Genomic DNA, 27,413 nt, shown 5'->3' with positions numbered 1-27,413 from the left:
TCTTGATTAAAACGAACGCCATCGATCGGATCGTTTATTGTTAATGAGCGGATTAAATTTCTACATATAATTTAATTAGCGGGGTTCGTTTTACACCGCATATCTGAAAATCACTCGCGCGTGCTGGTCACTAAAGCTCTATTTGACTTTACGATATCGCGAATGAGAAGCGACATGTCTAATTTTTATTCACAATAATCGTCGAAATAATTGAGTGGCTTTTTTGCACGTTATCACTCTCGCTTTCTACGGATTAACTTATTGTAAAACTGCGAACTCTCTTTTTCTTATACCGACAAATGTCTAAATAATTGCCTTTACGAGTATGCTTCGCGGGAAAAAATTGTCCATAGCCGGTTAAATTATTTTCTTTTTTGAATATTAAAACAAACCATGCGCATGCTTTGCATCCGCTATTTTTCAAAAAGTTTGTTGTCAGCGGAATGAACGGCGCCAAAAAAGTGCGCATAACGGTAAAAATAAACGGGTCGCAATACAAAATTTTTCACACTCATTGGACACTCGCGGTATCATCCCCATGCCGACCAATTACAACCCTTCTCTTATCACCTGATAGGTGGGAACGTTTTTTCCCTAGTGCGCCAATTAATTACCCCCCCCCAACATAAGTACCGTTATCACGACCGCGCTACCCTCATTTCGCGCCTAAATGTAGTCGGGAACGGATCTGTAAAGGGGGGATAACTGTTCTCTACCGGAGTTCAAGTTTAAGTTCACGGTCACTTCGATGAGTCAGCGCCTTGAGGAGTCATAATTAAATAAAAGTTTCATCGACGATACATCAAGATACATCAAGATACATCAAGATACATCAAGATACATCAAGATACATCATATTTCTTTTGTCAAGATCGAGGATTTAACGGAAGCGTCGTGGACTATCCTGCGAGCGATCTAATGCGCGATGAAGTATTATGTGAGTGAGTGTGAGTGTGAGTGTGAGCGTACAGTTTTGCGTTTTTGTATATTATACGGGGTGTTGTGTTTAAGTTATTATAAAACAAGGTCGCTTTTCTCGTGATCGGAATATTGTTTCGCGCTCTCGGGTTATAATTCGCGTTTTCAATTTATTTTTAATTGATCGTTGTACAGCCCGGAGTATTCGTCGGTCCCTCGCGGAGTGTCGTTTTCTGTTTCGTTAGCCGTGACTGATAGTGCGTGCGCTACTGCACGCAATTCGGGAAATTGGCATCTGCTGCTTGAGATTCGCGTTACGCCGGATTGTGCGACGCGTATTTCAGTAGTTTTATAAGTCCTATTCGAACAATTTTTCCTTGTTTTATAATAATTTAAACTAAGTATGAGTGATATTGTAATAAAATGCGCGGTGAATATGAGTCATAGTGTTATGAAGTGCGCGGTGAATATTATGTGAGCGAGTGTGAGTGTGAGCGTACAGTTTTGCGTTTTTGTATATTATACGGGGTGTTGTGTTTAAGTTATTATAAAACAAGGTCGCTTTTCTCGTGATCGGAATATTGTTTCGCGCTCTCGGGTTATAATTCGCGTTTTCAATTTATTTTTTTAATTGATCGTTGTACAGCCCGGAGTATTCGTCGGTCCCTCGCGGAGTGTCGTTTTCTGTTTCGTTAGCCGTGACTGATAGTGCATGCGCTACTGCACGCAATTCGGGAAATTGGCATCTGCTGCTTGAGATTCGCGTTACGCCGGATTGTGCGACGCGTATTTTAGTAGTTTTAAAGTCCTATTCGAACAATTTTTCCTTGTTTTATAATAATTTAAACTAGGTATGAGTGATGTGTAGAATGCATCAAAAATTTTTAACCACACCGGTTGTACTTGCAGAAAATATGAAAAGTATATACAACCGACAGTCCGCAGTCTGTTTAAGTGGGACGGAAAATTTTTGCTGCATTGTACATTAAAAATTTATATTACATTATATCTTGAAAATGTCGTACAATACACAATTCGGTGACTCGGATTTCGTACTATTTAAAATTATTTAAGACTCCGCGATGTTACCGAGAAGCGGATCTGCGATATGTGCCGGCGACGCCACGAAAGAACAGGACAGACAGTGTATAGGTCTGGCCTGTTCTTCTATCCGACGGCAGCCGAAACGCTGGCTTCACACGGACGAGTCTCTATATCTGAACGCGTGGAAGCCGCGATTCCGAGTTGGGCTCTCTGCGTCCGAGGCATTAGCTGGCGCTACGGGCACACACGGACACGGCATTGTGCCTAGTGTGCGTATGTTGCCCGTCTAAAATCTGCGACCACTGGTACTGATGGGAGTGGATCGTCACCGAGAAATCGAGTTAATCAAGATAGTGATGGAAGTCAACCTATGCTAAATCATACGTCCCATTTTTTAGTGGTACATCTGAATTCCAATTTAATTAAACAAAATATCGCACGTCAGTATATAATTTAGTTTTTATCGAGGGCTTAAATCGGGTCAGAGTCAAATCAAAGTGGAGTAATTAGTCACAAGATATATTGGTTACAACAAAATTTATTTTATTACTGTTATAACTAACATATTTATTGGATAAATTATACATAACTCTGACTCGATTCAAACCTTCGATAAAACCTTAATAATCAATAGCATCAGTAAATTAGAACGATTTTCTAGTTCTATTCTGTGACGTCGCCAATATTTGCAGTGAATATCAACGTAGCATAAATACACTTTTAAACTACATATTTTTTCGATATTTTACAGTATATGCACATACATACACACCACACAACGCGCGCACGCACATATAATCGCGTATATAAAGGTGCATCAAGAAAATCGTAATTTCTTCTCACATAAAAATATGGCTACCATGGGCGAGCCTCTTACTCTAGCGAGAGGTAAATTTTTATTTATTAGTTCGAGTTATGTATCGTTATCTTATATATATGACAGTTAACGATAACGTAAGCATTTATCTCATAAATTATATTAGTTACAAATATTTATTTATATAAAATTTTAACTGTTCCTTTTTAGACGTCAAAAGGTCTATAGAATTATTAGATAAACTACAAAAAGGTAAGCAAGCACGATATATTTCACGTATTTTAAGTAACTTGATTTTATGACATTAATTTTTTTTAGGAGGGGAAGTTCCTACAACAAAATTGGCAGCATTACAAAAAGTATTACAAAGTGATTTTCTTAGTGCAGTACGGGAGGTTTACGAACATGTGTATGAAACAGTTGACATTCAGGTAGGAAAAAAAAAGGAAGACGAACAAATGATCGAGTTGTGTTGGAATAAAGCTTATCTGAAACAAAAGAAAAAATCTGCTTTTGCCGTTTGAATAGGTACAGTGTTATAAAGAGAATTGTTACAGGGTTCACAAGATGTACGTGCATCTGCAACAGCAAAAGCAACTGTTGCTGCCTTTGCAGCCAGTGAAGGCCATGCGCATCCACGTGTAGTCGAATTACCTAAAACAGAAGAAGGTCTTGGTTTTAATGTAATGGGAGGGAAAGAACAAAATTCGCCGATTTATATATCGCGCATTATTCCCGGTGGAGTTGCCGACAGACACGGTGGTTTAAAACGTGGAGATCAACTTTTATCTGTTAATGGAGTGGTTAGTAATAATTTTTTTACATTTGATTTATTTATTGTAATAGTATTTTACTATAATAAGATAATTTTTTTAGTGTGTTGAAGGTGAAAATCATGAAAAGGCGGTAGAATTATTAAAGCAAGCCCAAAATTCTGTAAAATTAGTCGTTCGTTATACTCCACGCGTTCTCGAAGAAATGGAATTACGTTTTGACAAACAAAGGGCTGCTCGTAGGCGTCAACACATGCAATAAAGCGTAAAATATTTAATTCAATAAAGAAATACAAATTTATTAATTGATATATCTACACATTTAAACTATTTATGCTTTATAGGTATAATTTCACTAGTGTTCAATTATTCTGATAGTTGTATTTATATTCTCATTTAATAAATGTAATATGTGATCTATTCGAGTACAGCAAAGTATAATTTTTCTTTGATAATTCCCTTATTAAATTATGAATATTACACTAATGATTTATTCCATCTTTCGTTTAATTTTATATCCGATACACGTATTACAGACTACATTTTATAGTTTAATAATGTTCATTTTTTTATCGATCAACTTGTAATATCACGACAGTATGTTAAAAAAAAATTATGCTACTTATGTTCTGAATTTTTTAAAGAGAGGATGTTTATTTGCCGTCGACGAACTGGAAGCTTTTTTGTATTCGTAATAAACAGCGTCATCCACTCCGGACATTGATACCATTGTGCCAGCTTTACGTATAATCTGGAATAAAGACTTAATTTTATTTTATTCTAATACACACAAATTTGACAAGAGAACCCTTGATATGAACTTTACGTTTTTACAGAAATATTTTGTACACTTACCGGTCTTAGCCCTTCACCAGGTATTCTTTCTTCATCTGCATCCGTGTCGCTAGCTGTTAATACTTGCTGTAACAATTGACCTTGTTCCTCTCGATTTCCATACATTAAATCTGGCTCCTACAAACATGATAATCGTATTTTATGAACATATAAAGATTGTATGCATTTAATGCCTCAATTAACATTTTGTATATTGGTTTTGACTGCTTTTTTTTTTTTAATAAGCAACGGAGGAGAAAGAAAAGAGAGAGAAGCGACGGAGAAAAAAAAAATTGAAATTTTATCGATAGTTAATGATGTATAAACAGCGTGGTTAATACTAATGTCATTAACGGTATAATTACCTCTTCCATGCCTGCAAGTTTTGTGATAACTTTGTAGGAATAACCTTGATTGACAAGAAATCGTTGACGTTTTCTTGAATAATTCATTTCCATTGTATCTTGCGATACGAGTGTATAAAAGAATGCATTATATTCCTCCGCAATTGCACCTACATAATAAAAATTGTAGCAATACAAACTTGTTTAACTGAAATGTATAAGTCATACCTTTTTTAGCCCTAAGAATACGTCCTAATCTTTGTGCTTCTTGTCTTCTAGATCCACCATGAGATGAAATTTGAATTAAAACATTAGCTTCAGGCAAATCAAAAGAAGTATCTGCTACTTTACTAACAAATATCGTATTTACTTTCATGTTAAATTTAAAATTTTGCAAAATTTGTATTCTTTCACTCTGAAAAAAAAAAAACATAAATTATGAGATAAAGTTTTATTATAATTAATTAAAAAAATTATTCTTACACATAATCGGTGTATTAATACCGTAAATATTAATTTACCTGACTAGTTGGACCATAAATATATGGCTTATTCATTTTAATGGCATAGTGCTTTAATGCAAATACGTTGTCAGAAAAGACAATCGTTTTATCGCCACGTTTTTCGTGATATCGAATTAAATATTGGCAGCAACGAAATTTATTTGGATTCATCACATATAGTAACTGAAATTATAAAGTTATAGCAGAAATGCTCCATGTATGTACATTAATCAACATATTCAAAATTAACCATTTCAAAAACACTTATTACATTATACAAAAGTTAGGAATATATTAGTTTGATATAAAAATGTATAGCTTAAACAATTCAGAACATTAATTGTATAGATATAAATAGAATCTAACCAATTTTCTATTCATTTTGCAGGCAAGATACTCTCTGTAAAATTCTGATGTCATAGGACACCAAACTTCTGCGCATTGTACCCTCGCGATATATCCTCTTTTTTGTAATTCCAACCAGTTGGCTTCATATAATTTAGGGCCGATTAAAAAATTCAGATCGGCAATTTTGTCGTCTTCTCGCAAGAGCGTGGCTGTTAAACCCAATTTACAATGAGATTGAACAATTGTTAACACTCTACGGAACATTTTCGCAGGTATAGTGTGCACCTCTAAATAAAAATCATCATTAGTACATGAAATATTACTTTGTTTCATAATTTTCGAAAAATATATTTTACCATCTAAGACCATAATACCCCACTCCTGTTCTTGAAGCCAACGCATCGTTTGTTCTGCTTCCCACGATCGTTTCTGAGTATGAGTAATCATAGAATATGTCGTTATTAATATTCCACAACCCATAGGCTTATCTTTCGCTTCACTAGTAAAACGACAAATCATTGAATCGTCGGCAGTAGACCACATTTTAAATTGTTGCTTCCATTGTTCTACAGATACACCAGAATTACATAGTACTAGAGCGCGTTTACGTACTGTACAACAGGCCGTTACTCCAACTAAACTTTTACCAGCACCTGTATTATTAAAATTATTTATAAATGTACATTATCGTTACTATCTCTTTTTTTCATGTTATATTTAATATCATATATATCACAATTTACCGCAAGGTAAAACTATTACTCCAGATCTAGCTCGTCCATTGCCGAACATTTTCCGTAAACTTTTTTCTTGATAAGGCCTTAATACAGCTGATGGCTTCAAGTCGATGCTAAATACGAAATATTAAATTATTATATTATGAGACGTGTGCGTGTACAATTTTTTATCCATTTACTTACTTTATGTCAGGATTCACACTGTCATTTCGAAAATCATATTCCGCCAATAAAGGATGTTCCAACTCAATGCATCGTTTTTGTATTACTTCAATTTTTTCCTTTTCAGTTTATGTATTATTAAATACATGTAATATTTAAAGAATATAATAGAATATTTTCGATTACTCGACTTTAAGAATGCGTTCCATTTAACAGCCGCAAAATAATGACGCTCCCAAACGTTGCGAACATTAAGTGAAACACGTTCTCAAAATCGAGTGATCGAAAGTATTCTATCAGTCTTAATAAAAAAATAAAATATATGTGCGTATATGAGAATATGTACCTGATTTACTTCAAAACTAACTGTTTTCAGTTCTTGCTCTTCTTCATCTTCATCTTCCTTATCAATCTTGTCATAAAAAGCAGTTATATCTTCTGGAATGGTAGTCGCTTCCGTTACTATCTGTTCAGATTCAGTCTCTGAATTTGTCTTACTAGGTGCAGGTGTATTTATGGGTGCTTTTGATCCAAACTATATTGCAACATTAAAGAATACACCACATCTTATTAGATTCTTTTATTATTAAGATTATTTGTTACTGGAATAAGAATTTAAACACACCTGAGGGACTTTTATTTTAGTTTGAATATTTGTTTCAATGTCATCAGTTTCCACATTTTCTACAAGCTTTCTTAATCGACATTCTTGAATCACTGGATCCTTTAATAACCTCTGCAGTACTTCAGGAAATGGTGATTCAATAAAATATTTATTATGTTTTAAAACGAGTTTAACCTGTATATAAATTGTAAAACATTTTAGAAAATTTATTTCTTTATAATATTAAATAAAATGTTAATAAAAATCAATGTTACTCACTTTTCCATAAGATAATGTACATAGTTTAATAAATTCAATAATACCATCAGGAATACTAGTCTTACTTAATCTCTTTAAATACTCTATTATATCTTGTGTTTGTAGACCTACACTAACTGCAGCATAAAGTGAATATGCAGTTAGTTTATACTAAAATAAAAAACAAAGCATTATATTGTATATTGATTGCTCATTCTCTTTTTATCACAATTAAAACCTGACATTATGTACATAATACATTTTCATCAAGCTCTTACCTCGTGAATATATTCTGGTCGACATACAGGTTCTGATATAGCTATTAGAAAATCATGAGCATGTTTGTACACAGGAGAAAAAGATTCCAAAAAAATATGTCCATTTGGTGCCTGCAAAAAATATAAATAACTATTACTTTAGAATTATTATATATTATTTCATAATAATTTTATGTAATAAATTCCCTTGTTAAATTGTATAATTTAATTGTATAATACAATTAAAGACATTTTTACCATCCACAGTGGTCTAGATGAACAATCTGGTTTTAAAGTCATTTGCAAGCGATAATCTTTTGCTCCAAATTCATCCTCAATCGCACATTCGTCTTGTTTTTCCACATCATTTTTCGCTGCATCCGGCACGTCATTAATTTCATTACTATCTACCAAATCTTCATCATTGTACTCGTCATAATCGTCCTTACGCTTCTTCCATTTACCTTAATTTAATGCAAGTGAAAAATAAGCAAATGCAAATGTAAAAAACAAATAATAATTAATTTTTTTTTTTACAATTAACTTCTTAACGTAAGTGCTAAAATTAAATCAAATAAATTTAACAAAATATGATGTACAGGTTACGTACTGTTATCTTTCTTAAAGCGTTTTGGTGGACCCATCGCATAAAGATTCTGTGATTTTAATTTTTAATCGGTACAAAAAATCGTGACGAATTAACGTTTGTATAAAAGGACCAGTTTCTTCTCCTTATTTTTAGTTTGCAGCCTCTTGGTGTATCGTTCATACACGATGACACGCAATGCGCGTGAGGATGACTGCGAATGACTGCGAATGACAGCGTTCGATTCGTTTGGGTGATCGTTGAATAATTTTCCAAACGGTCGCTAGAGGCTCTCGGCGTTTCGAGCATGAGCAGTGTCAACTGCACTGGCGCCACTTCTGGCACGTAAAAGTTTAACTAAAACGTCCGTTACTAATAAGGAAGAGAAACAGTTGAAACAGTTGAAGCAGTTTTATAATGGCTCGCAATAACCTAATTGCATTTGCCCGGCTAGACAATCACGTTGTAGACCGAGATGTCGTACAATTATTCATCGGAGACGTACGAAATCAACTACTACGCTTACAGGTAAAGGTGCATGTATGATGTATAAACGGGCTCTTACCGAAAGAAATATATATATGTATATATATGATACGAATATAATAATTTTTCGTGCAGTATCGGTGTACTGTTGGAGTACACTGGTTGATATAAAAAATGGTAATTGTTAATTCATTCAAAATTAATTAAATATTCAGGACTCGTTGCCGCAATCTTACTCGAAGCTTGCGTGCTGTGCCTCTTTTTTGCAGGAGTTATTTTGTCGTAATTCTTTGTGCCTTTTTTATAGATACGATCCCCTTTGTATGCACTAAAAGTGTATGCACAAAAAAAGAAATGAAGGTTTCTATTTTAATGTGTATGTATCGATACTTTTTTCTAATTAATTTGTATTTTTCTATTTCGTTTGCGTACGTCGATTTATTTCAACTTTGCTTCAATTTACTCGTTTCAATTCGCACGTCTTTTATTTTTCAATCTTCTGAATTATCTTTTGTATCTCGTAGTGGAGATTGCACTCCGACATCGAGTTTGCGCGACGTCGCTGGCTTTTTACGCCGACGCCAACACCGACGCCGACGCCGACGACGCCGACGCCGACGCCGACGCCGATGCAGTGTTCGCAATTTGGAGTCGATAAAGTTCGAGGCTCGACGTCTTCGGTCGCAAGAGAGCTAACAGAAATTGAAACAAAAGGACTCCGCTGTGGTTCAACGTTTGTCGATGTGATAATCAGGACAAAATTATTCGGCGAAAAAAAAAGGAAAAAGAAGAGAGAGAGAGGAAAAGGTATGAATTATTGATAAAGAAAAAAAGAGACTGCGTGTGTGTTTGTGTGTGTATGTTTGGGGGCGTGTGTGTGTGCGCGAAAGAGAGAGAGAAAGAGAGAGCGAGAGAGAGAAAGAGAGCGGGAGAAAGAGAGTAAGAAAAAATGTAAAAGAGATTGAAAATTAAAGTTTACCACTGTGGGTGCTGTGATTAGATAGGATGCGTGTGCTTGGGTGCGGCGTTTTGTCACCACCCAAGAAACGACAGTTTAGCAGTATCAAGAGCATCTGTAATACCAACGCCAAGAACGGCAGACTCGTTGGTGCCGGGAACGACAACGACAGTTCGGCGAGAACGTTTCTCGAGAGTGCGGGATCGTTCGCGAGAGATAGCGGTCGAGTCGCCGAAGACGAAAGATCTCCGGGCTTGAGAATTCCGCATTCGAACCGCATCATCACCATCGCTACCATCATCGAACTATCGTTTAGAACTTGCCCGCTAATTTGCGAAGAAAGAAACTTTTCTCGATACACGTGCCTCACCTTCGGCAATTCGCGAAAGCGATTGCACGATTGTACACCGGAGAAGGCGTCCAATACGCGGTCTCTATTATTCGGACGATAACGGACAATTTCGACCTGGCATCAGCCGAATGAAATTTTTCTTCCGCATGGTAACGAACGCCGTTGGATTTGGACGTTAAAACGTGGGGATCGAGTGGCGTTAGATTTCTGGCGGCAAGGTCGAACCTGGACCAGCTCCAGCCTGGGTCTCAGACAACGTTCAGACTACTCATGTTTATCCCGGATACTCTGAGAAGCTGCATGGTGGAACCGGATGTCTCGACTTATTTGCAAGCTCCTTCCGTCGGACAGGTGCTTAGATTTTTAAAACGCCTGGTTTACATTCGCCGCTCATGTAAAGGTTATTCGATTTTGCTATTTCGTGCGCCTTTGCTGCCATCCGAATTTTTTTTTTGTTAATTTTGATAGCTTTTAAATCACATTTTTTTCCCCTTTTTTTTATAAGATAAAGCATCACGAAGCACAAGTAGGGATTATTTAAGTACGTGCGCTTTAAATGCATGAAACTCGCTTTTTGCTTCATTAATTTAACTGAAATATTTTATAACATGTATCAAATTTCGTCAATTTATCTATTTCTCGGCAATAATCTCCGCGTATCGTAATTAATTAATTAATGTGTGTATGTGTGTGGGCAACTTTTTAAAAATAATTTTAAAAGGTTCCCTATTTCTGTTCTAAAAACATTCTAAAGAGTTGAAAAAGAATTTACTTTTCCTTCTTTATATCGTCCAGTCTGGATTTTTTACTGAAGAAAAAAAGAATGATCAAGAAATTAATGAATATGTTAATATTAAAAAAATATCTTGATAATAATATTCACGTTTATTTCGAACAATTAACGTTACTTGGAGAAACGTGGAAAGTAAATTCTTTTAAAGCTTACAGCGATCATTGCGCTATTTCGATCGGGGTTCAGTTTCACCGTTTGATAGAAAGAGGGAAGGTTTAATAAAGAAAATGCAAGAATCGCTTGATATCGCGTCGCGTTGTGTCGCGTCAGTTGGAGGGCAAATCTAGTAAGCTAGGACAGGAGCTATTAATAACTGTTTAGGGTGCCGTACCTGGCCGCCGCGCGCGGTACCATCCGCGTCTCGATACGCGCGGCGTCTCGACGACCGGCGTCTCAACAGCTCGACTCTCAGTGTCGTCGCGACGATCAAGACGTTGCGTTCACCTCGTGTTCCGTTTACGCCGATACGTTAACGCAAATCGTCCGAGCTAGTGGAATTCAAAATAGCCCTTTGCTACGTAATTACGTGATTAACTTGCTTTTCTAGCGGAAATGATAGTTTGCGGTTTAAAAAAAAAAGTTATCGCTGCAGTTGTATCAATTGTTATCATCTCGTGCCAGTTGTCTTGTTAAGACGGTGTTCTTTTTTTCTTTTTTTTTTTTTAATTTGTTCATCCGTTCAAAGCCTGCGTTTCGTCGGAGTCTTCTGCACTGAATGGCGCGAACCAATATACCACTTGAAAGAATATGAGAAAACTGCACCACGCGCTTCATATAGAGCTAGATGTTCTACTGACACGAGCACTCGCTCTTCAAATTTCCAACGAATCAACGTGTTAACTTCACCTTTTCTTTTACAAATCGCTTTATACTTCTCGCGTTAACTTGGTACATTTTTTTTGTACATGCTTTACTTTGATCGCTATTATTTATTGCCGTTAGATAAAGAATCTCTATATTATTTTTTTTATTTTTCTCTTTAAAATCTCTACGACCGGTAAAGATTATATCTTGATTCGATGTACATGTTTTATTGGTTGTGACTCGTAAAATCTTTTTTGAACAAATTTGCGCGAATAAAAACAGAAGAGGAGAAGGAGGAGGAAGAGAAGGAGGTGGCTAAAAAGACGGTGGTGGCGGAAGAGAAGAAGGAGAAAGAGGAGGAGGTGACGGACTCTAATTTGAGTTCGCGAATCGCTCGTACCTGACAATGGTACGTTTCTCGTGACCATCGTTTTCCGGGAGTGATTCACTTTGCTTCTTCCCGTTTGACTGCTCGTCGGTTTTGGCATGAATTTTCGCGTAAGAACTTACAATAAAAGAAAAAAAAAACAGAAACAAAATATTTAAAAAAAAAAACAGGGAAACGAGAGAATGCACTGGAATCATTTCATTTGGCTTTTCTGCACTTGTAAATCTCCCTAAAATACATTCAAACATTTGTCACGGCTTTTTAACCAATGGATCTTTATCTTCGCCGCGATATAAATGTTCCACGTTTTTGACTTGGTTGCCGAAAATAATATTACGTAGACAGATGAACACGTGTGTAAACGTGCAGTGGCGCGTTTCGTCAAACATCTATGAGCGACGGGTCTCACAGATAGTTACGCAGTTACGTTTCCTATTATTTTATAGACTCGTATTAATTTACACGTACGTCCTCCCTCTTCCCGATTTATTTATTCGTTTTCTTATTACTTGATAACCAATACGCGACTAACAGATGTTTTGGTTTTGTTATCTGATGTCCGATAAGGTGCCGAATATACTTCTCCTTCGATTCCTTTTCCTTTTTTTGTCGCTTTATCGATTCACAAGACTCTGACGAGATCACGAACTGCTTGCGATCTTTAAAATTTAAACTGCAGCAAGTTTAAAAGGAGCTTTTTTTTTTTTTAAACGAAAGGAGCCTTAAGTTAGCCGTAGTGGAGATGAATTTGGATCAGTCTTTTTTAAGAAGGAAATGTCGTCTACCGTTAACGCGTGTAACGTTAGAGATCCCAATTTGAGATTACTATTGCTCGCTGATTTAACGAATATCCGATTGACTTTATGGTGACGGCTTTGATAAAAAATTATGCGTTATTAGCGTACGACCGAACGTGTAGAATACACGAACGTGACAGTGTTTATCAGAAACGATATCGTGAATCAGACTCGACACTGATATAAGTAGAAGAGATTTTTGTCTAAAGTGTGAATGAAGAAGTAAATTATTTTTTGGAATAATTAAAAAAGCACGCAAGGGAGAAGGAAGTAAAAGTGCGCGAGAGCAAAAACTGAGAGAGAATTAATAATCTTTGAAAAAGGAGGCTTCTCAAGTTGTTGATTCTTGTGCATTTTCGACCACTCACGTAAGAATTAAAATCGCGAAAAAAAGGCCGATCTCGCTTTTTTTTAAGAACAGATCGATACAAATAAGACCGCGCGCAATCCGCAACTATGGCATGAAGGAGTACTGGGATCTTCGAAATTGTTACCACGAGGATCGCTGTGTGTAATAGCTAGACGCTGACAAAAGGAACGTACAGACGATAGTGTGCTACAGTGGCTGCAGCGTTTGTAAATACTCGATGGTTTGTTTTTTAACAATTTTTTCGTGGCATTCAATGTATGCGCAATGCGAGGATTTTATGTTACATTTATCATGATTAATATTCATGATGAAAGGAGGGAGAGAATAGTCAAAGAGAGAAGAACGGGGAAAAAAGAGAATATCATGTAAAAATATAAGCTCGTTGACTCTTTCGAAGCGGACAATTTTTACGCAAACTTTTTTATTTCGCAAATTAGGCCAAGATTTCATTTGGCAATTATTTAATAAGAGGGAAGTAATCGCACAAGCGTAACGAACGGTAAATAAAATGCATCCCCCCGTGTCTTGTATCAATATACTGAGACGCTGGATTAAAGTTCGAGATTGAATATTAGGAATAATATTCAGATTATTAAGTAATACGCCAAGAATGTTTTTTTTTTAATACTTTTTGTAATTTTTATACATTTTTCTTTTTACTTGCCTAAAGCTTTACCTAGCCTTCGTTATTAAAGCTGGTTGAATTAGTAGTTGGAGAGTATCGTTCTTTACTTTTGCGTCTTCATGGATTTCGAAAACTTGGTATTTTTACAGTAGTCGAGAAATTGCATGTGCACTTAAAAATAAACTTACCAAACTACGAGTTCTAAAGTTTAACATAATAATTTTATGGACACGGATAATTCTATAAAGGGAATAAATGTTGTCTGATTTCAGGATGAGTTCCATCCATTTATCGAGGCTCTTTTACCATTCGTAAAGTCTTTCTCATATACATGGTTCAACCTACAAGCTGCCAAGAGGCGATACTATAAGAAACACGAAAAACGAATGAGTTTAGAAGAGGAACGTCAATGTAAAGAAGAACTTCAGGTAAGGTATTAATAGAATGAGAAATTTTTATGTAAATTCGGACCGCTGATTATAAAAGCCCTCGGTGTGCATTATCGGTTTTAAAATTAAAATACAATTAATCGTTAATAATTCGTAATAAGATATTTTTTTTAATATTTCTTTTTTTTTTCCCCCTTTTTTTTTTTATTGTACGAATATTTTGGTCTGCGACTGTATACGCGTTGGCGAGGGGAAAAAAAAAATCCGGGAATAAGCGAACGTGGATGGAAAAGAACGAGAAACAACGAGTCCGGACTATGCGCGACGCGGGTCTGTCGTTTTCTCTTAATTTCGAGACAGACCGCAGTACGATATCGACTACTTCAATTCGGGTGTAGGATGCTGCGAGGGACCGAGATGAGCGACTAGCGCGAGTAAAAGAGATAGAAAGCCGGGGCAAAAGAAAGAGAATGTGAGTAATGGACGGATAGATGGGGATAAACTAGAATGAGAAAGGGGTGCGCGGTGCGGTACAGTGCGACCTGGCGCGTCGCTCGCAAGAGAAAGGAAGAGCGTACGTATGTGAGAGGAGTGTATGTAGCCCGGCGGAGGGTTGAAAGGGTCGCGGTGGAATCGAGAGAGTCTGTGCAAGGAGAGCAGAGCGATCGGAATCATCCAGAGGGAGAGATAAAGAGAGAGCGAGGGGCGAAGAGCAAGGTGGACACTAACACTCATGAAAAGTATCCGCTGTGCGAGCATTGCGCACCAACTTTTCGGCAATGGGATGAGTGGAGAGAGAGAGAGAGGAGAGAGGAATGGCCGGTTGGTTTGGGGCGGTCGAAAATGGTGTTGGAGGACGTAGACATGTAGCGCATACGCCGTCGCGACGGAGGCTGCGGCTATGCGGCGCCTACCAACCACCATCTATAATCTCTATGCAGATATCGATTTTCTACCCTGTATTTCCTAAATTTATGCAAACTAGCAGCGCACTACCCTTTCCACCGTTACCGTTTGTCGTTCGCATTGTCATTTTTTTCCCCGACCCGCAACCCGGAAGCTATACGTGATATAACTATGGATTTCATTTCGTGAGATTTTATGTTTAATGATTGTTCTTTTTTATTTTGTTTTTTTTATCTTTTTTCTTTTCTTTTTTAGGGAATGATAAGTAATCACTCGCATTCGCCAGTAGATTAATTGCACTGCAAAATTATATCCCCGGAGCGAATTAAAACGAGACTACGTTCTTTTGAAAGCTCATAATTATCAAGATAGAAAATAAAGAGAGGCGTTCTTTTTCGGCGGGTCTCCGGATTTTCTTGATTCTCGTTCAGTTGCATAACAACGCTTGGTAAATCGACGACAGAAGTAAAGACGCATATGCGTTATAAAACGTAATCGTGTAGAATTGGTGAGGCGAGGGAGATTGCCGCGCCTTCGAGGCAGTCCATGTACGCATGTCACGATATTGTGCGTTCTCGGTACAATTCTCGTCAACGCAGCTCTCCTTCGCATTCAGCACACTTGATATCGAGTATACGCAGGATGCACCGCAAATGCGCGCGTGACGCTTTCTCCGGCAAGGAGCGAACTGTAAATGCACTTCTTATCCGCTTTATTCGCGAATGTACGCGAATGCGCGAGGATGCGTGCGAGCGTCTAAGAACGTGCCTAACATTTTGTCTGCGCACGGAAATATTCAAGTGCCGATGTATGATAGCCTCGCGATTTCGAATACACGCCGTTTCGATCGTTTTTTTGCGTCGCTGCAAACTATTATCAAATTAATTAATTATATCTTGCGCCTACTCTGATAGAAGTCAGACAGATATGTCATTAGAGGATCCATTAAAGTTTTCATAACTTTATAAGATACTTTCCGCGGTGGAGGATTCGCGTTAACGAAGCCTACGACGTGTTAATGATTTATTATTATTATTAATATTCTTCGCAGCTTTGAAAACTTTAGAACAATTTTAATTTACCCTCCTTTTAACTCGTCGAAAGTTCGATATTTTTATAAGTTTTTTTGATTGGACTTTTGTAAGGAATTCTCTCGATGACGAAATTAATTAGAGACTGAAAAGAAGCGCTCTGTGCCTCGTTAAGCTATAGGTAACACGTAGGTTAAAGAACTTTTTTTTTTTTCTTTCGTGGTATACGGACGTACGTACGTATGTGTGCGCGTGACAAAGATAAGATAGATCGTGCGCGCGCGCAATTACGCGTGGATGCATTCCACGCACTTTCAATGCATTTCTCAGGATTCTTATGCATGCGTGTATTTGCTATTCCGAGGACGGCAAGGGTCGTATGCGTGAGCTGCATATTGCGAACGGCCGAAAGACGAACGTCCCTCGTTTCTTTCAACGATTGTCGTTGATCGCTATTCTTGCTCTTCGAGCGTGCAAACTTTACTCGACGAAACATCCAGATCAAATGTCATTAAAGTGGTAGAGTCCTATACTAGAAAATAAGCGAATTAAAATCAGTAATCTTTAGATCGCGCTCTTCCCTCGTTAATAGCATTTTTTAAATATTTTTATACTTATTATTTGTAATTCTTTATTTCTCCTTTTCTTTTCTTAGAACGAAAAGTTGGAAGTGAAACAGAAATGGGCCTCACGGCTTCTGGGAAAACTGCGGAAAGATATCACGCAAGAATATCGAGAAGATTTTGTGTTGAGTATTACGGGAAAGAGACCAGCGATGTGTGTTTTGAGCAATCCTGATCAAAAGGGCAAGATGCGTCGAATCGATTGTCTCCGTCAAGCGGACAAGGTAATTGGAATTTACTTGCGGTCCTTCTAAACACATCTTTATTCATGCACCACCGGAGAAATTATGTGTAGAGAGTTGCGAGATATTTAAAATTTCCTTCTCTAAAATCAGAGAAGGAATATATGGAAATCTTCAATGGATTAATGGATATATTTTAATCAAGATATTTTTTTTATCAAATTTACGCACACGTCTTAACGATTTTTGTTCAACATTTTTTAACAGGTATGGAGGTTGGACCTAGTTATGGTAATCCTTTTCAAGGCCATTCCATTGGAATCGACAGACGGCGAACGCCTCGAGAAAACTACGGAATGCGCGCAACCAGGACTTTGCGTCAATCCCTATCACATCAACGTTTCCGTCCGAGAACTGGATCTCTATCTCGCCAATTTTATTACAAGTCACGGTAAGAACCTTTACAGTTAATAATTGTTCACACATACACGTACACACACAACTATAAATATATATATATATATATATTTATATTATATATAATATATATACATATATAAATATATATATATATATATATATATGTATTATATTTGCGTGTTTTAATAAGAGTACCTTTCGTATTTTTGTATGTCTACGTACCGACGCGAGCGGTGTGCCGCATGAACATGTAGAGAAAATATGCACGCAAGCGCGTGACCATGCTTGCTGCTGTATGCTCGCTCTATAAATAAATAGGCAACGGACATCTTTAGCGAGAGCTCACAGAGCCTCGTTTATACGTTGATTTTCTTTCGTGCTACTGAAAATACCTGAATATTTTTGCACTTGTGTGAGAATTCGTCGTATGCCATTCAATTTAATTTTCAATTACTAAAGCCATAGATCTACGCATTTCGAACAAGTATATTCGAGATAGACGCGATGTATATTTTCAGCACAGATCAAATTTTGTCGAATAAAATATTTTAATCTCTATTGAATTAAGATATGAAACAATCAATAATATGTAATCTCTCATCTTTGAAGCCTCGCTATCTCGCGATAATCAACTTGAAAGGATTTGAGGAATATATTTATAATTTAAAAAAACCCGTGAATCTAATTAGCGATATACGCTGATGTGATATAATTAATGAAATATGTTGTTACTTATAGTCGCAAGTAATCAAATTACAGTTTATTAATTGAATCTGTGTCTGTCACTTTTTTTTTCTGTTATAGAAGTACTTAATGGCATCTGTAACGCTAGCAAAGAAGAAGACAGGCGTCGAAAAGGTATCTATATAATTGCAATTTACATTTCTGTAATCGTATCTGTATTAGTTATCTCGTGGGGGGTGGCGGGAGGGGGGAAACAATCACGCTGTTGTTGGTTAATCGTTTTCCATAAAATTTTATACGCACATCTGACATATATTCGAACTCATGTATATCGGGTCTTGGTAAATTTTAACAAATATTAAATATTATTCGCTGGGTTTTGTTCCCAGGTACAGGATATCATGAACTATATAATGGTGTCGTCTGCAATGATACGATTCTTGCGACAGGTGTCTTTAGTTCCAAAGAGCTTTGGATGCTTTCAAAAGGTATGACGCTATATTTCTCATAGATTCGAATTCGAGTTCTCCCGTTAATCGTACGTAACTTGACTTAAGTGGCCATATACGGCTGACACGCGTTTACGTATATAATAAAGTAATGTGTTAAAAAGTCGTCAATTTTTACCTTCCGCCACAACGAAAATTTACATAATTTCTTATAATTTTTTGGACGTAGATTTATTTATTTGCAGTTGAACTATGATAACGTTATAAAATAGATTTTTTTCTTAATTTTATGAAGTTTTTATTATGTTTTTTCAACTATCTATTTGATTAATCCAAAATTATAGATTAATATCGCTAAAAGACATTTAATTTACAGTAGACTTGATAGAAAAAGTTGCTCATTTAATTGTAGATATATAATCGACATTTCCTTCTTCAAAAATATGTCGATGCCGAGTTTATTACAAATAAATTGTTTTTTAGCGATTTTACTTTACCATTTTAAATGCGCTAAGTTAAATTTTAATTTAAACCCCATAATTAGCGATTGTAAAAATTTATCGAAAATCCTTAGATAGAAAGTTTTAGTTTAACATAACAGTATATAAAATAAAATATTAATAACCTTTTAGAAATAATAAATTTTTATTTTAATAACGAATAAATCTTCCAGCATAAATTTATGTCCAAAAAATTAAAAGAAATATATAAATTTTACGTTGCGACCGAGAGCAAAAGCCGACAATTTTTTAATATACTTTTTTACATTTGGATCAATTTTGCAGATTAATATTTTTTCAAGATATTTCATATGCGCGAATAATTCCTATGTGGATGCTTTCGAAAGGTGATTAATAGCTTAATACAAATAAATCTGTTGTAAGTACTTTGAAAGCATCCTGATAATTACACACATTAATTTTCTACTTGAAAGAAATACACATTGTATATTTCTTTAAAAAAAAAAAAAAATAACTAAAAAGATATCGGTAAGCCTATAATGAAAAAGCTTTAAGTATTGCGATGGGTCGTTATCCCTTTGAAAAGATTATATGCAAGTACTCGGTGTGAATTTATTGGCAATCTCAATAACAACAAGCGGATTCTGAATGGCAATTGGCCATTTGTCGAAAATCAAAGACGATTAAGATAAAAACACTTACTGAATTCTAATATTATTTTTGAATATCTTTTTCTATTCTTGAGCTTATTAAATTAAGAATATAATTTCCCATATTATACATATACATATGTTGATTATCACGTTCTTATTTTCAGTATAACAAAACTTTTAATACTCCGTGCGTTTAATACGCGTACTGTTTTCTATACGTAGATCAATAATTTATTTAAAGAAAGAAAAAGAAAGACACCCAATTGTCTTAGCAAATATCTCGTGGAGACAATTTTTATTATAATTATTGAATATCGAGAATAACTAAATTTTTCTTCTCCTCTTTCTGCTACTTTTCTTCTACCTCTCTTTTCTTTCTTTTCTTTTTTTTTTTTTTTGTTCCCTTTTTCGTCTATTCTACCTTCGTTTTTTTTGCGCGGAAGTGTCGTTTTTGTGATCATGCTTACCAAGTGCAAGGAAAACGAATGACACACACGTACTAGTATACTAAAAACCATAGCTGCTAATGTGCATCTGGTTTCAGCGTCCATATTGCATGACCTCAGCGACATGCAGCCTCAAATAAACGCGATCAAAATAGAGCACCCGCCATACTACTGCAGCAGCTACACCCCACCATCCGCAGCCACGACCGCGGATCACGTTCAGCCGGCGGCTAGCTTCAGTGAGTTTCAAAATCTGCCTTTGCCCTTATTTTTAGTAGATAGAGTCGGGGTCGAGCGGTAACCGCGGTGTAACACGCTTTCGTCTATGTCCATTAGGCTTGCTAAACTAGTTCACGTCATATAAGCGGGAAGAACCGGGGAAGGAAGAGCAGAGAGAAGAAGAAAATTATTTATTTTTACGTAAATTATTATTTTTTTTTTTTTCTTATTCCGATTCTATTAACGAATATTTTATTTCGTCTTATTCGTCGTTTATATTAAATTTTTATCGCGAGGATACGCTTATTATAACGCAACGGATAAAAGTTTTGTTGCAGAAATGCTGAAAATAATTTCCACCGTTTTAAAAGGAATTTACACACGCCACTAATTAGTTCTATTAATTTAATGATTAGAAATTAAGTTTCCTGTTATCGACGAAGCTTGAAAGTATTTATATTATTTTAAGTTTACCTGTGTAGATTCATGTATTTTTTTTTCTGTACGTAGGTCCTCCACCGGTTCATCAATTGATAAGGAATGATAAGACTGAGAAGCCGCCAACAGTCACAGTTTCGAGTGCATCGACATTTTCGTCGGTCCTCAGATCGGAAGATGGGCATCGAGGAATGGAATCTCCACAAACGGGTATGTATTTCGTTTTTCAGTTTTCGCCGATTTTCAGATCTACGACTTGTCTCTCTCTCTCTCTTTCTCTCCCCTTTTCTCTCTCTATCTCTCTCTCTATCTCTATCTCTCTCTCTCTCTCTCTCACTATCTTTCTCTTTCTCTTTCTACCTCTCGCTCTTGACAATGTTGCGAATCATTCGAATCTGGCTGCCATCCGATGATTCGCATGAAGAGAGAAGGCTGGACGAGACATCTCTCTGCAAACATATATTTAATATTATGAGGGTTGAATTATTAACTAAAATTGCTGCGAAATTAATAATATGCTTTTCCAGTCAAGTATAAAATAATTTATATACAAAATTTGATTGAGAGCTATCAATTTACTTTTTTAAAAAAAAAGTAATCCTAGCTTTTGCAAATGTTAAATTATTTCTTATCATATACTGATTACAAGTTGCATCAGCATATTCCAATTTAGAACTTGAACTCAAATAAATATAAATTTTTATAATTATGAAAGAAGAAGCTTATACATAAGGGAAAAAGAGATTCAAATTTTGTTATTGTTAAATAATGACATATAATAACCAATTATAAAATATATTCGTACGTATTTATGTAGTTTAAACTACAATTAATACTAATTAAAATATATCTTTACTTATAAATTGATAATTTAAGTTACTTTGGTTAGATATTATATTAATAATACTTGTTCTTTCTAAGCGACAAAAGCAACACTGATTAAAATACGCTGCTGAAAAGCTGGCGAAGACTCGCTTCTTGATAATTCTGGATTCAAATTTCGAATCCTTGTATCTGTAAGCAGCGCGTGTTCTTATCGCGCTTTTATGGTTGCCACGCCGATAATTCTAAACGATATTTTTTTATATATAATTCTGAACAACGTTCGCATAATTATAATTATTTTAATACATTTGGACAAACGGCTCCGCCCATTTATTATTTTTTAACAATTTTGTAAAGGCGGCTGGCATCTCATTTTTGTGAAATATGAGGGTGCCAATAACTTTGATTGATTATTTGGCAATCCTCGGAAGTCCACAGTTGCGATTATTTGAATAAATTTAAATAATAGTGCTGTCTATTTACCACATACGTTATACTTTACATGAATGAGGTGCCACGGTGGGCTTGAAAAAATTGCTTAAAAATACACCGGAAGAAACGTTAGTCCAGAACTTTAAGCGTTCGTTTTATATATATAAGCGAAATGATCGCGTGTTAATTTCAACGTGTAAGTTTCTCTCTGGGAAGTAGTTTTCCTGAGTGTAGCAGATGTATTCGGCCGGTACAAAGCCGCGCCGGTACCACTAGTTCGCCGGACTAGATATCGAGCAGCGCTACGCAAAGGCATGCCGAGCAAGACCAAGCTCACCAAAGCCATCTAAGCGTTTGCATGCAAAATCGGTTCCAGGCAGCTAGATAAAAGTGACAAGCCGACTCTCGATGTCCTACGCAAGCTACGCGAGCGAAAGTAGCGGGCTTACTTAGGTGTACAACTTACGCAGTATTCCTTGAGCTTTATACGTGAACCACCTACAGCGGACGTTTGTGATGTACCTTTTCTACTGCTATTTCGAACGGATGCTAAGGTGATTCCTTCCACGCGGAGTGCCAGAGAAGAATAGCTAAACGGAGGTATGAAAAAGCCCCAGCAAACAAACATGCTCGAGATTGTCTATCAATTACAAGTAAGAAGATCAGAGGCCGACGACTCCGTTGCGGAAGAACACTTTTTTACTACTTACTACTTGTCCGTGGAAGGTGATAGATCTCTTTTTAGTGTAAAGGACTCTACTCGTTTTTAAAAACGTCTGAGAACTAAGATACATCAACGGAAGCAGCTGCAATGTTTAAGAAAATTCAACGCAGTTCCTTGATAATAAGTGACGACACGAATAAACCTCTGGATTGCAACCTTTTAAAAAAAAAAAAAAACAACCTTCTACGTCTACTACAATATTTAAAGAATTAAAGGTGAGCCAGAATCAGATTAATCCTGATAATTCCTTATCTTTTTTTTTATTTTAATTCTCAAGAGCGTTGAATTTTAAAAATTCGCGCTCGGCGTCGATAGGCGCTTAAAAAACTGCAAAAAAATAACTTGTACTTAACTTAATATAATTTGTACGTTGGAATAAATCTATCGTCGCCAATAATCCACACTGTTCGTTTACTGATCCTTCTTTTACCGGCGTGAGAAATAACTAAACCACTCTCGTGCTCTCTTTAAAAAAAATTATTTTCAGATTAAAAACTTATGTATTCAAATTAATGCAGTCGCTGCTGCTTTGCTCATCAGTTTAACTGAATCAAAACTATTTTGAATACTCGTTAGAAATTATAGGACTGTTACGGGTACGTATGTACCGTAATGGACCACTCTTATACTGCTGTACAGTGCTTTCTGATGTTCTGGATGGCTTGGGCATGTTGCCCGTGTTCCTTTATTGAAGGTAGTTGAAATCTGATTGTGTACATTAACCATTCTTAATCGGACGCACTTCGAATTGCACACTAATCGGATTGAAGATTGAAAAGTTATTCCAACTGTTTCGATGACGTATTACAGTACAGCAAATTAATAATGTATTTTTTAATTACCGTTGCATCAGCACAGTAAACTAATAATATATAAGAGTTTGATGCGCCCGAAGCGCATTTATAAAACTATTATATATTATTTTTATTCGTTTGTTTTATAATGAGAGAAATTTAATATCATGGAAAAGTCTTTTATAATGTATTCCGGAAAATAGGAAACTTGTTAATAGATTACAAAGAAAGAAATAGATTACACGAGGACGTACATTTATAATTAGTTCTTAAGTAATCAATTGAAACGTCTGAACGCTGAGAAAGCTGTGGAATAGACGTGGCAGACACTCTATCTGCATATATCATAGATAAACGAGTTCTCTCCATCACTAACGGGCAACGTAAAACTGTCGTAAATTAATTTTCTGTAGTATGTGTGTTAATCGCAAATAAATTTCGCGTCGACACTTCGTTAACCCCTGGCGAAAGTGGACTTTACCGAGTCGTCAGTTTTCTGTGCCTACGTCTTGAAAAGCATTCTCATGTATTAATCCACCAAGTTGTCCAATTTTTACCTATCAATCAATGTTTGTTTTAATGAGTCGCGTTAAAAATGACGCGTCATGATGTCTGTTTCAGTCTGACCCTGAACGTAGAGAGAAGCTCGCTAACTCGACTAAAAGGTACTTTGTGACTGGTTATTGACTGTTGTCTTTCCTCTTCTCTATTTCTTTCTTCTCTCTCTCTCTCTTTCTCTGTTTCTTTCTATTTCTACCTACATGTATATGTATGTATAAACACATATACACACAAACATCTTTTTACGCACGTGACTGTTTGATTATACGCGCATACACATACAAAATAATTATGTGTTAATTGCAAGACAGTGGGAGATTTGTAAGTCTCTGCATATTCTTAGACTCTATGCTTGCGTATCAATTAGCACTATATGTTTACGTTATGATAGATATCAAGCTGATGTATTATCAAAGTATCTTACATCACTAAAATCAAACTTATATTAATCGATTTATTATGTCATTTTTTTTTTTTTTAATTAATTTATTTCTTCGATGACAGATAATGTCGTTACACAACGTACACGTACAAAAATTGACTACGAGTACCGGTATATATTATTTTTTTATTATGGAAATGCGATAGTTTTGTGATGAAGTAGGACTTTTAAAAAGGCTGACTGTAAACACGTCGAAATCTTTTCTATCGTACGTGTTTTTTGATGCAAGGATAGCTTATCTCCGCGAACGTAATTGATATCGCGCGGAAAAAGGACACTTATCACATTTTATGAACCTGTATCTTTGTAAAAACGTACAGGTACTTTCATATTTTTCTTTTTCTGTACCGAAACGGTTATTTATCTTCTTCCCTTTACCTGTATCATTTCTTTCTTTTTTTTTTTTTTTTTCTTCTTTTTTTTTCCTCTTCCTTTTCCCTTTTTTTTTCCTTCCCGAATTATTATTATGCAATTATTTTATATTATTATTGCTCAAGATAATTGTATGAAATATGCAATGATCCACAAACCTTGATTGTTCATTCATGTCCATTTGACATTCACCGGACATCTATTGGACATATTAAATATATTAGAAAAATTATATATATTAGAAAAAAAAAATCATATCTCTGCTAATTTCATAAACGGATATGCCATGAATATTCGTAACATATTTCGATATTGCAAGTAAATATTTTATGAATATTTTTCAATATCTTTAAAAAAAATGTTTGTAAAATATTTCTCAGATATCCGTTTACTCTCTGGAGAACGACCGCGAATTTTCAATAAATTTACGGTACGTCTAATAAACGTCTTTAATAACGTCTATTAGATGTGCCTGTTAGACGCACGCAATGCGAAACTATGAACTTTTCATGAGTCTCCATTGAACGTCTAAACACCTATTGGAAGTTCCAAATCTTCATGACAAACGTTTAATGAACTTCTATTAAAGGTTTTCTTCATATGTGGCGAAGCCGATTCAATGATGCCAAATACCGAGCTCCAATAATATGCAGCGTTAAAAATACAATTTCTGCTTGTTGTACGACGGGGGTTACTTTATTAATTTATTTTTAACATATTATTGCACTCGGACTCTGACATCATTTGCTGCATATAACTTGATACAGACTATTTTAATTTTTAAAAATTAAATAATAGGTTCCGGTAAATTTCTTACCATATAGTAACGTTACATAAACTTTGTTTTATTATAATTTCTATCACTTCGTAACCATCCAGATAGCACAATTCGACAGGGAATATTTTGCAATTTACGTGCTACAGATCGCGTCGACAAAATGCTAGCAGAATATGTTGAATCAATTAATGCTGTCAGAAGCGCAACGACAATCAAGCACGAATGTGCATCAAGTTTCTGGCTTCTGTTCTGGCTCTGATACATACTGCTTGCACTTTGTCGACCGGGAACTTTGATATTACATTATTATGGGGTTATAAGAACTATTTTTAGAACTTTATTCTAATTAAAAAAAAAAAAAAAGAAATACGCTTTAGAAATTTATCCAAATATTTCGTAAACACTGTATAGATATCTTTAGCACTTAAGCAGCACTAAAGAAAAGCAAATCCCGTTATAAGCGGGAATTGATTAACTTAAACTGAAAAAAGAAAAAAAATTAATGACGATTAATTCAAGATCCTCTGTTTATCAGGCAAATCCTCCTTAGAGCGAGAAATCCGCCTGACGTCTGATTGCGACATGGTAAAATGCTTGCGCTCATGGTCGCAAGAATGTTATATTTTAGCACTAACAATTATATATATACATATAAATATATATATAAATATGTGTTAGATTGATGTTGCATTATTGTGTTTCTTATCTATACACATACACATATATCCGCCTGCAGCTATGTGCACGAACGTCGTTGATGCGGTACTATCATTGACTGCCAAAAACTGATTATCTATTTACTTTTTTACTTCTTTTGGTACTCTTGTCGTCCACAAAAGAAGCCAATACTCTCTACTTTCCGATTATTTTATAATACATGTGTAAATTGAGTAATAATCTATTTATTCTGTTGTTTTTTTTTTTTCTCTGCTTATTTTAACGTTTATGTGTATATGAAATTTGTGCATAAACATGAGAAATAAATAATTAATATAAATATTAATATATAAATGTACAAATATATAAATATATATATTTAAACCAAAGAATTTTATCGATATTAAAAAAAGAAAACTAATTGTAAGATATATGTGTATATGTCTGTTTTATACACATGTACACGCATAAAGAACTTCTCTCTCTTTATATACACATGCATATCGTGATTCTTAATATAAATTTAATATAAATTAAATGCCCAAGCCAACAATAGAGTCCGATTTTATGATATTTTCACGTCTATTTCAGATATCATTATTATTAATATCAATAATAAATTTTCTATAAATTGTACTAGTATAATCACACGTCGTTTTCATGCACAATACGATCCGTGCGACGACTGTTTTACTTGTCGAAAACTTAAATAATTATGTAGCATATTCGATACTAACTCGACCAGTCGAAACAGCTTTTATAGCGTCATTTTTTTTTTTTGCATTTACGTTAATCTCAGAATTATATTACAACGATAGAATGGACTCGTTAATTTTTTCTTCAATTTCAAATAACGTGATTGGAATCAAAGTGATAAAATTTCTTATGATAAATAAATAGGTTACAGAAGAAAATTAATATACTGTAAAATATTAGCTTTCTAATTAAAAAAAAACATATTTAACTTTGCACCTTTAAAAAGAAAAATAATAGTTTAAAAATAATGACAGAGATTTTTCGTTCTCTATATAGTATATTTTTATTATCTATGCATATATAATGGCATACAAGTACAGGATGAATCAGAGTTGACGAACCAACCCTTTACATAAGAAGATATGTGTGTTGCCGACTTACTAAACTTTTACTAAAAATCTATAGTCTACATT

General features: G+C 35.3%; 3 protein-coding genes across 13 annotated transcripts in view; 2 read left to right on the top strand and 1 right to left on the bottom strand.

Annotated features, from left to right (window-relative positions):
• The first annotated feature begins 2,224 nt into the window (after positions 1–2,224).
• Veli (L27 and PDZ_signaling domain-containing protein veli) lies at positions 2,225–3,987 on the top strand. 2 transcript variants are annotated; one of them, XM_070660108.1, is made up of 6 exons: positions 2,225–2,362; positions 2,714–2,850; positions 2,990–3,031; positions 3,098–3,210; positions 3,337–3,582; positions 3,656–3,987. In XM_070660108.1, the coding sequence occupies exons 2-6, from the start codon at positions 2,814–2,816 to the stop codon at positions 3,812–3,814; spliced, it is 597 nt and encodes a 198-aa protein (XP_070516209.1). In that variant the 5' UTR covers positions 2,225–2,362; positions 2,714–2,813; the 3' UTR covers positions 3,815–3,987. The 2 variants fall into 2 exon arrangements, with proteins under 2 accessions (XP_070516209.1, XP_070516208.1); XM_070660107.1 differs by having other exon boundaries at positions 2,253–2,402.
• A 51-nt stretch (positions 3,988–4,038) lies between these two features.
• On the bottom strand, positions 4,039–8,432 carry Hay (ATP-dependent DNA helicase hay). Its single transcript, XM_070660088.1, has 15 exons — positions 8,210–8,432; positions 7,858–8,063; positions 7,621–7,731; positions 7,364–7,513; positions 7,106–7,279; positions 6,827–7,015; positions 6,502–6,599; positions 6,325–6,431; positions 5,938–6,234; positions 5,600–5,868; positions 5,252–5,416; positions 4,959–5,145; positions 4,752–4,900; positions 4,408–4,524; positions 4,039–4,303 (listed from the first exon to the last, which is right to left on the bottom strand). Exons 1-15 carry the CDS (start codon positions 8,241–8,243, stop codon positions 4,175–4,177), a joined length of 2,382 nt encoding a protein of 793 aa, XP_070516189.1. The 5' UTR covers positions 8,244–8,432; the 3' UTR covers positions 4,039–4,174.
• An 881-nt stretch (positions 8,433–9,313) lies between these two features.
• Positions 9,314–27,413, top strand: part of Nfi (Nuclear factor I) — a 25,503-nt gene continuing 7,403 nt past the window's right edge. Inside the window, exons 1-9 of one of the 10 annotated variants that reach the window (XM_070660092.1) lie at positions 9,314–9,478; positions 9,672–10,332; positions 14,031–14,186; positions 16,740–16,931; positions 17,157–17,340; positions 18,114–18,167; positions 18,383–18,481; positions 20,101–20,241; positions 20,732–20,869. In XM_070660092.1, coding sequence (XP_070516193.1) covers positions 10,252–10,332; positions 14,031–14,186; positions 16,740–16,931; positions 17,157–17,340; positions 18,114–18,167; positions 18,383–18,481; positions 20,101–20,241; positions 20,732–20,869 — 1,045 coding nt within the window. In that variant the 5' untranslated portion in view covers positions 9,314–9,478; positions 9,672–10,251. The other 9 variants (XM_070660097.1, XM_070660095.1, XM_070660094.1 and 6 more) reach the window with 9 other exon arrangements.

This window comes from Cardiocondyla obscurior, linkage group LG08, assembly GCF_019399895.1.
Source record: "Cardiocondyla obscurior isolate alpha-2009 linkage group LG08, Cobs3.1, whole genome shotgun sequence".
NCBI lineage: Eukaryota > Metazoa > Arthropoda > Insecta > Hymenoptera > Formicidae > Cardiocondyla > Cardiocondyla obscurior.
Note: the sequence above shows the minus strand (reverse complement) of the source record. Positions and strands in the feature narration are given on the sequence as shown.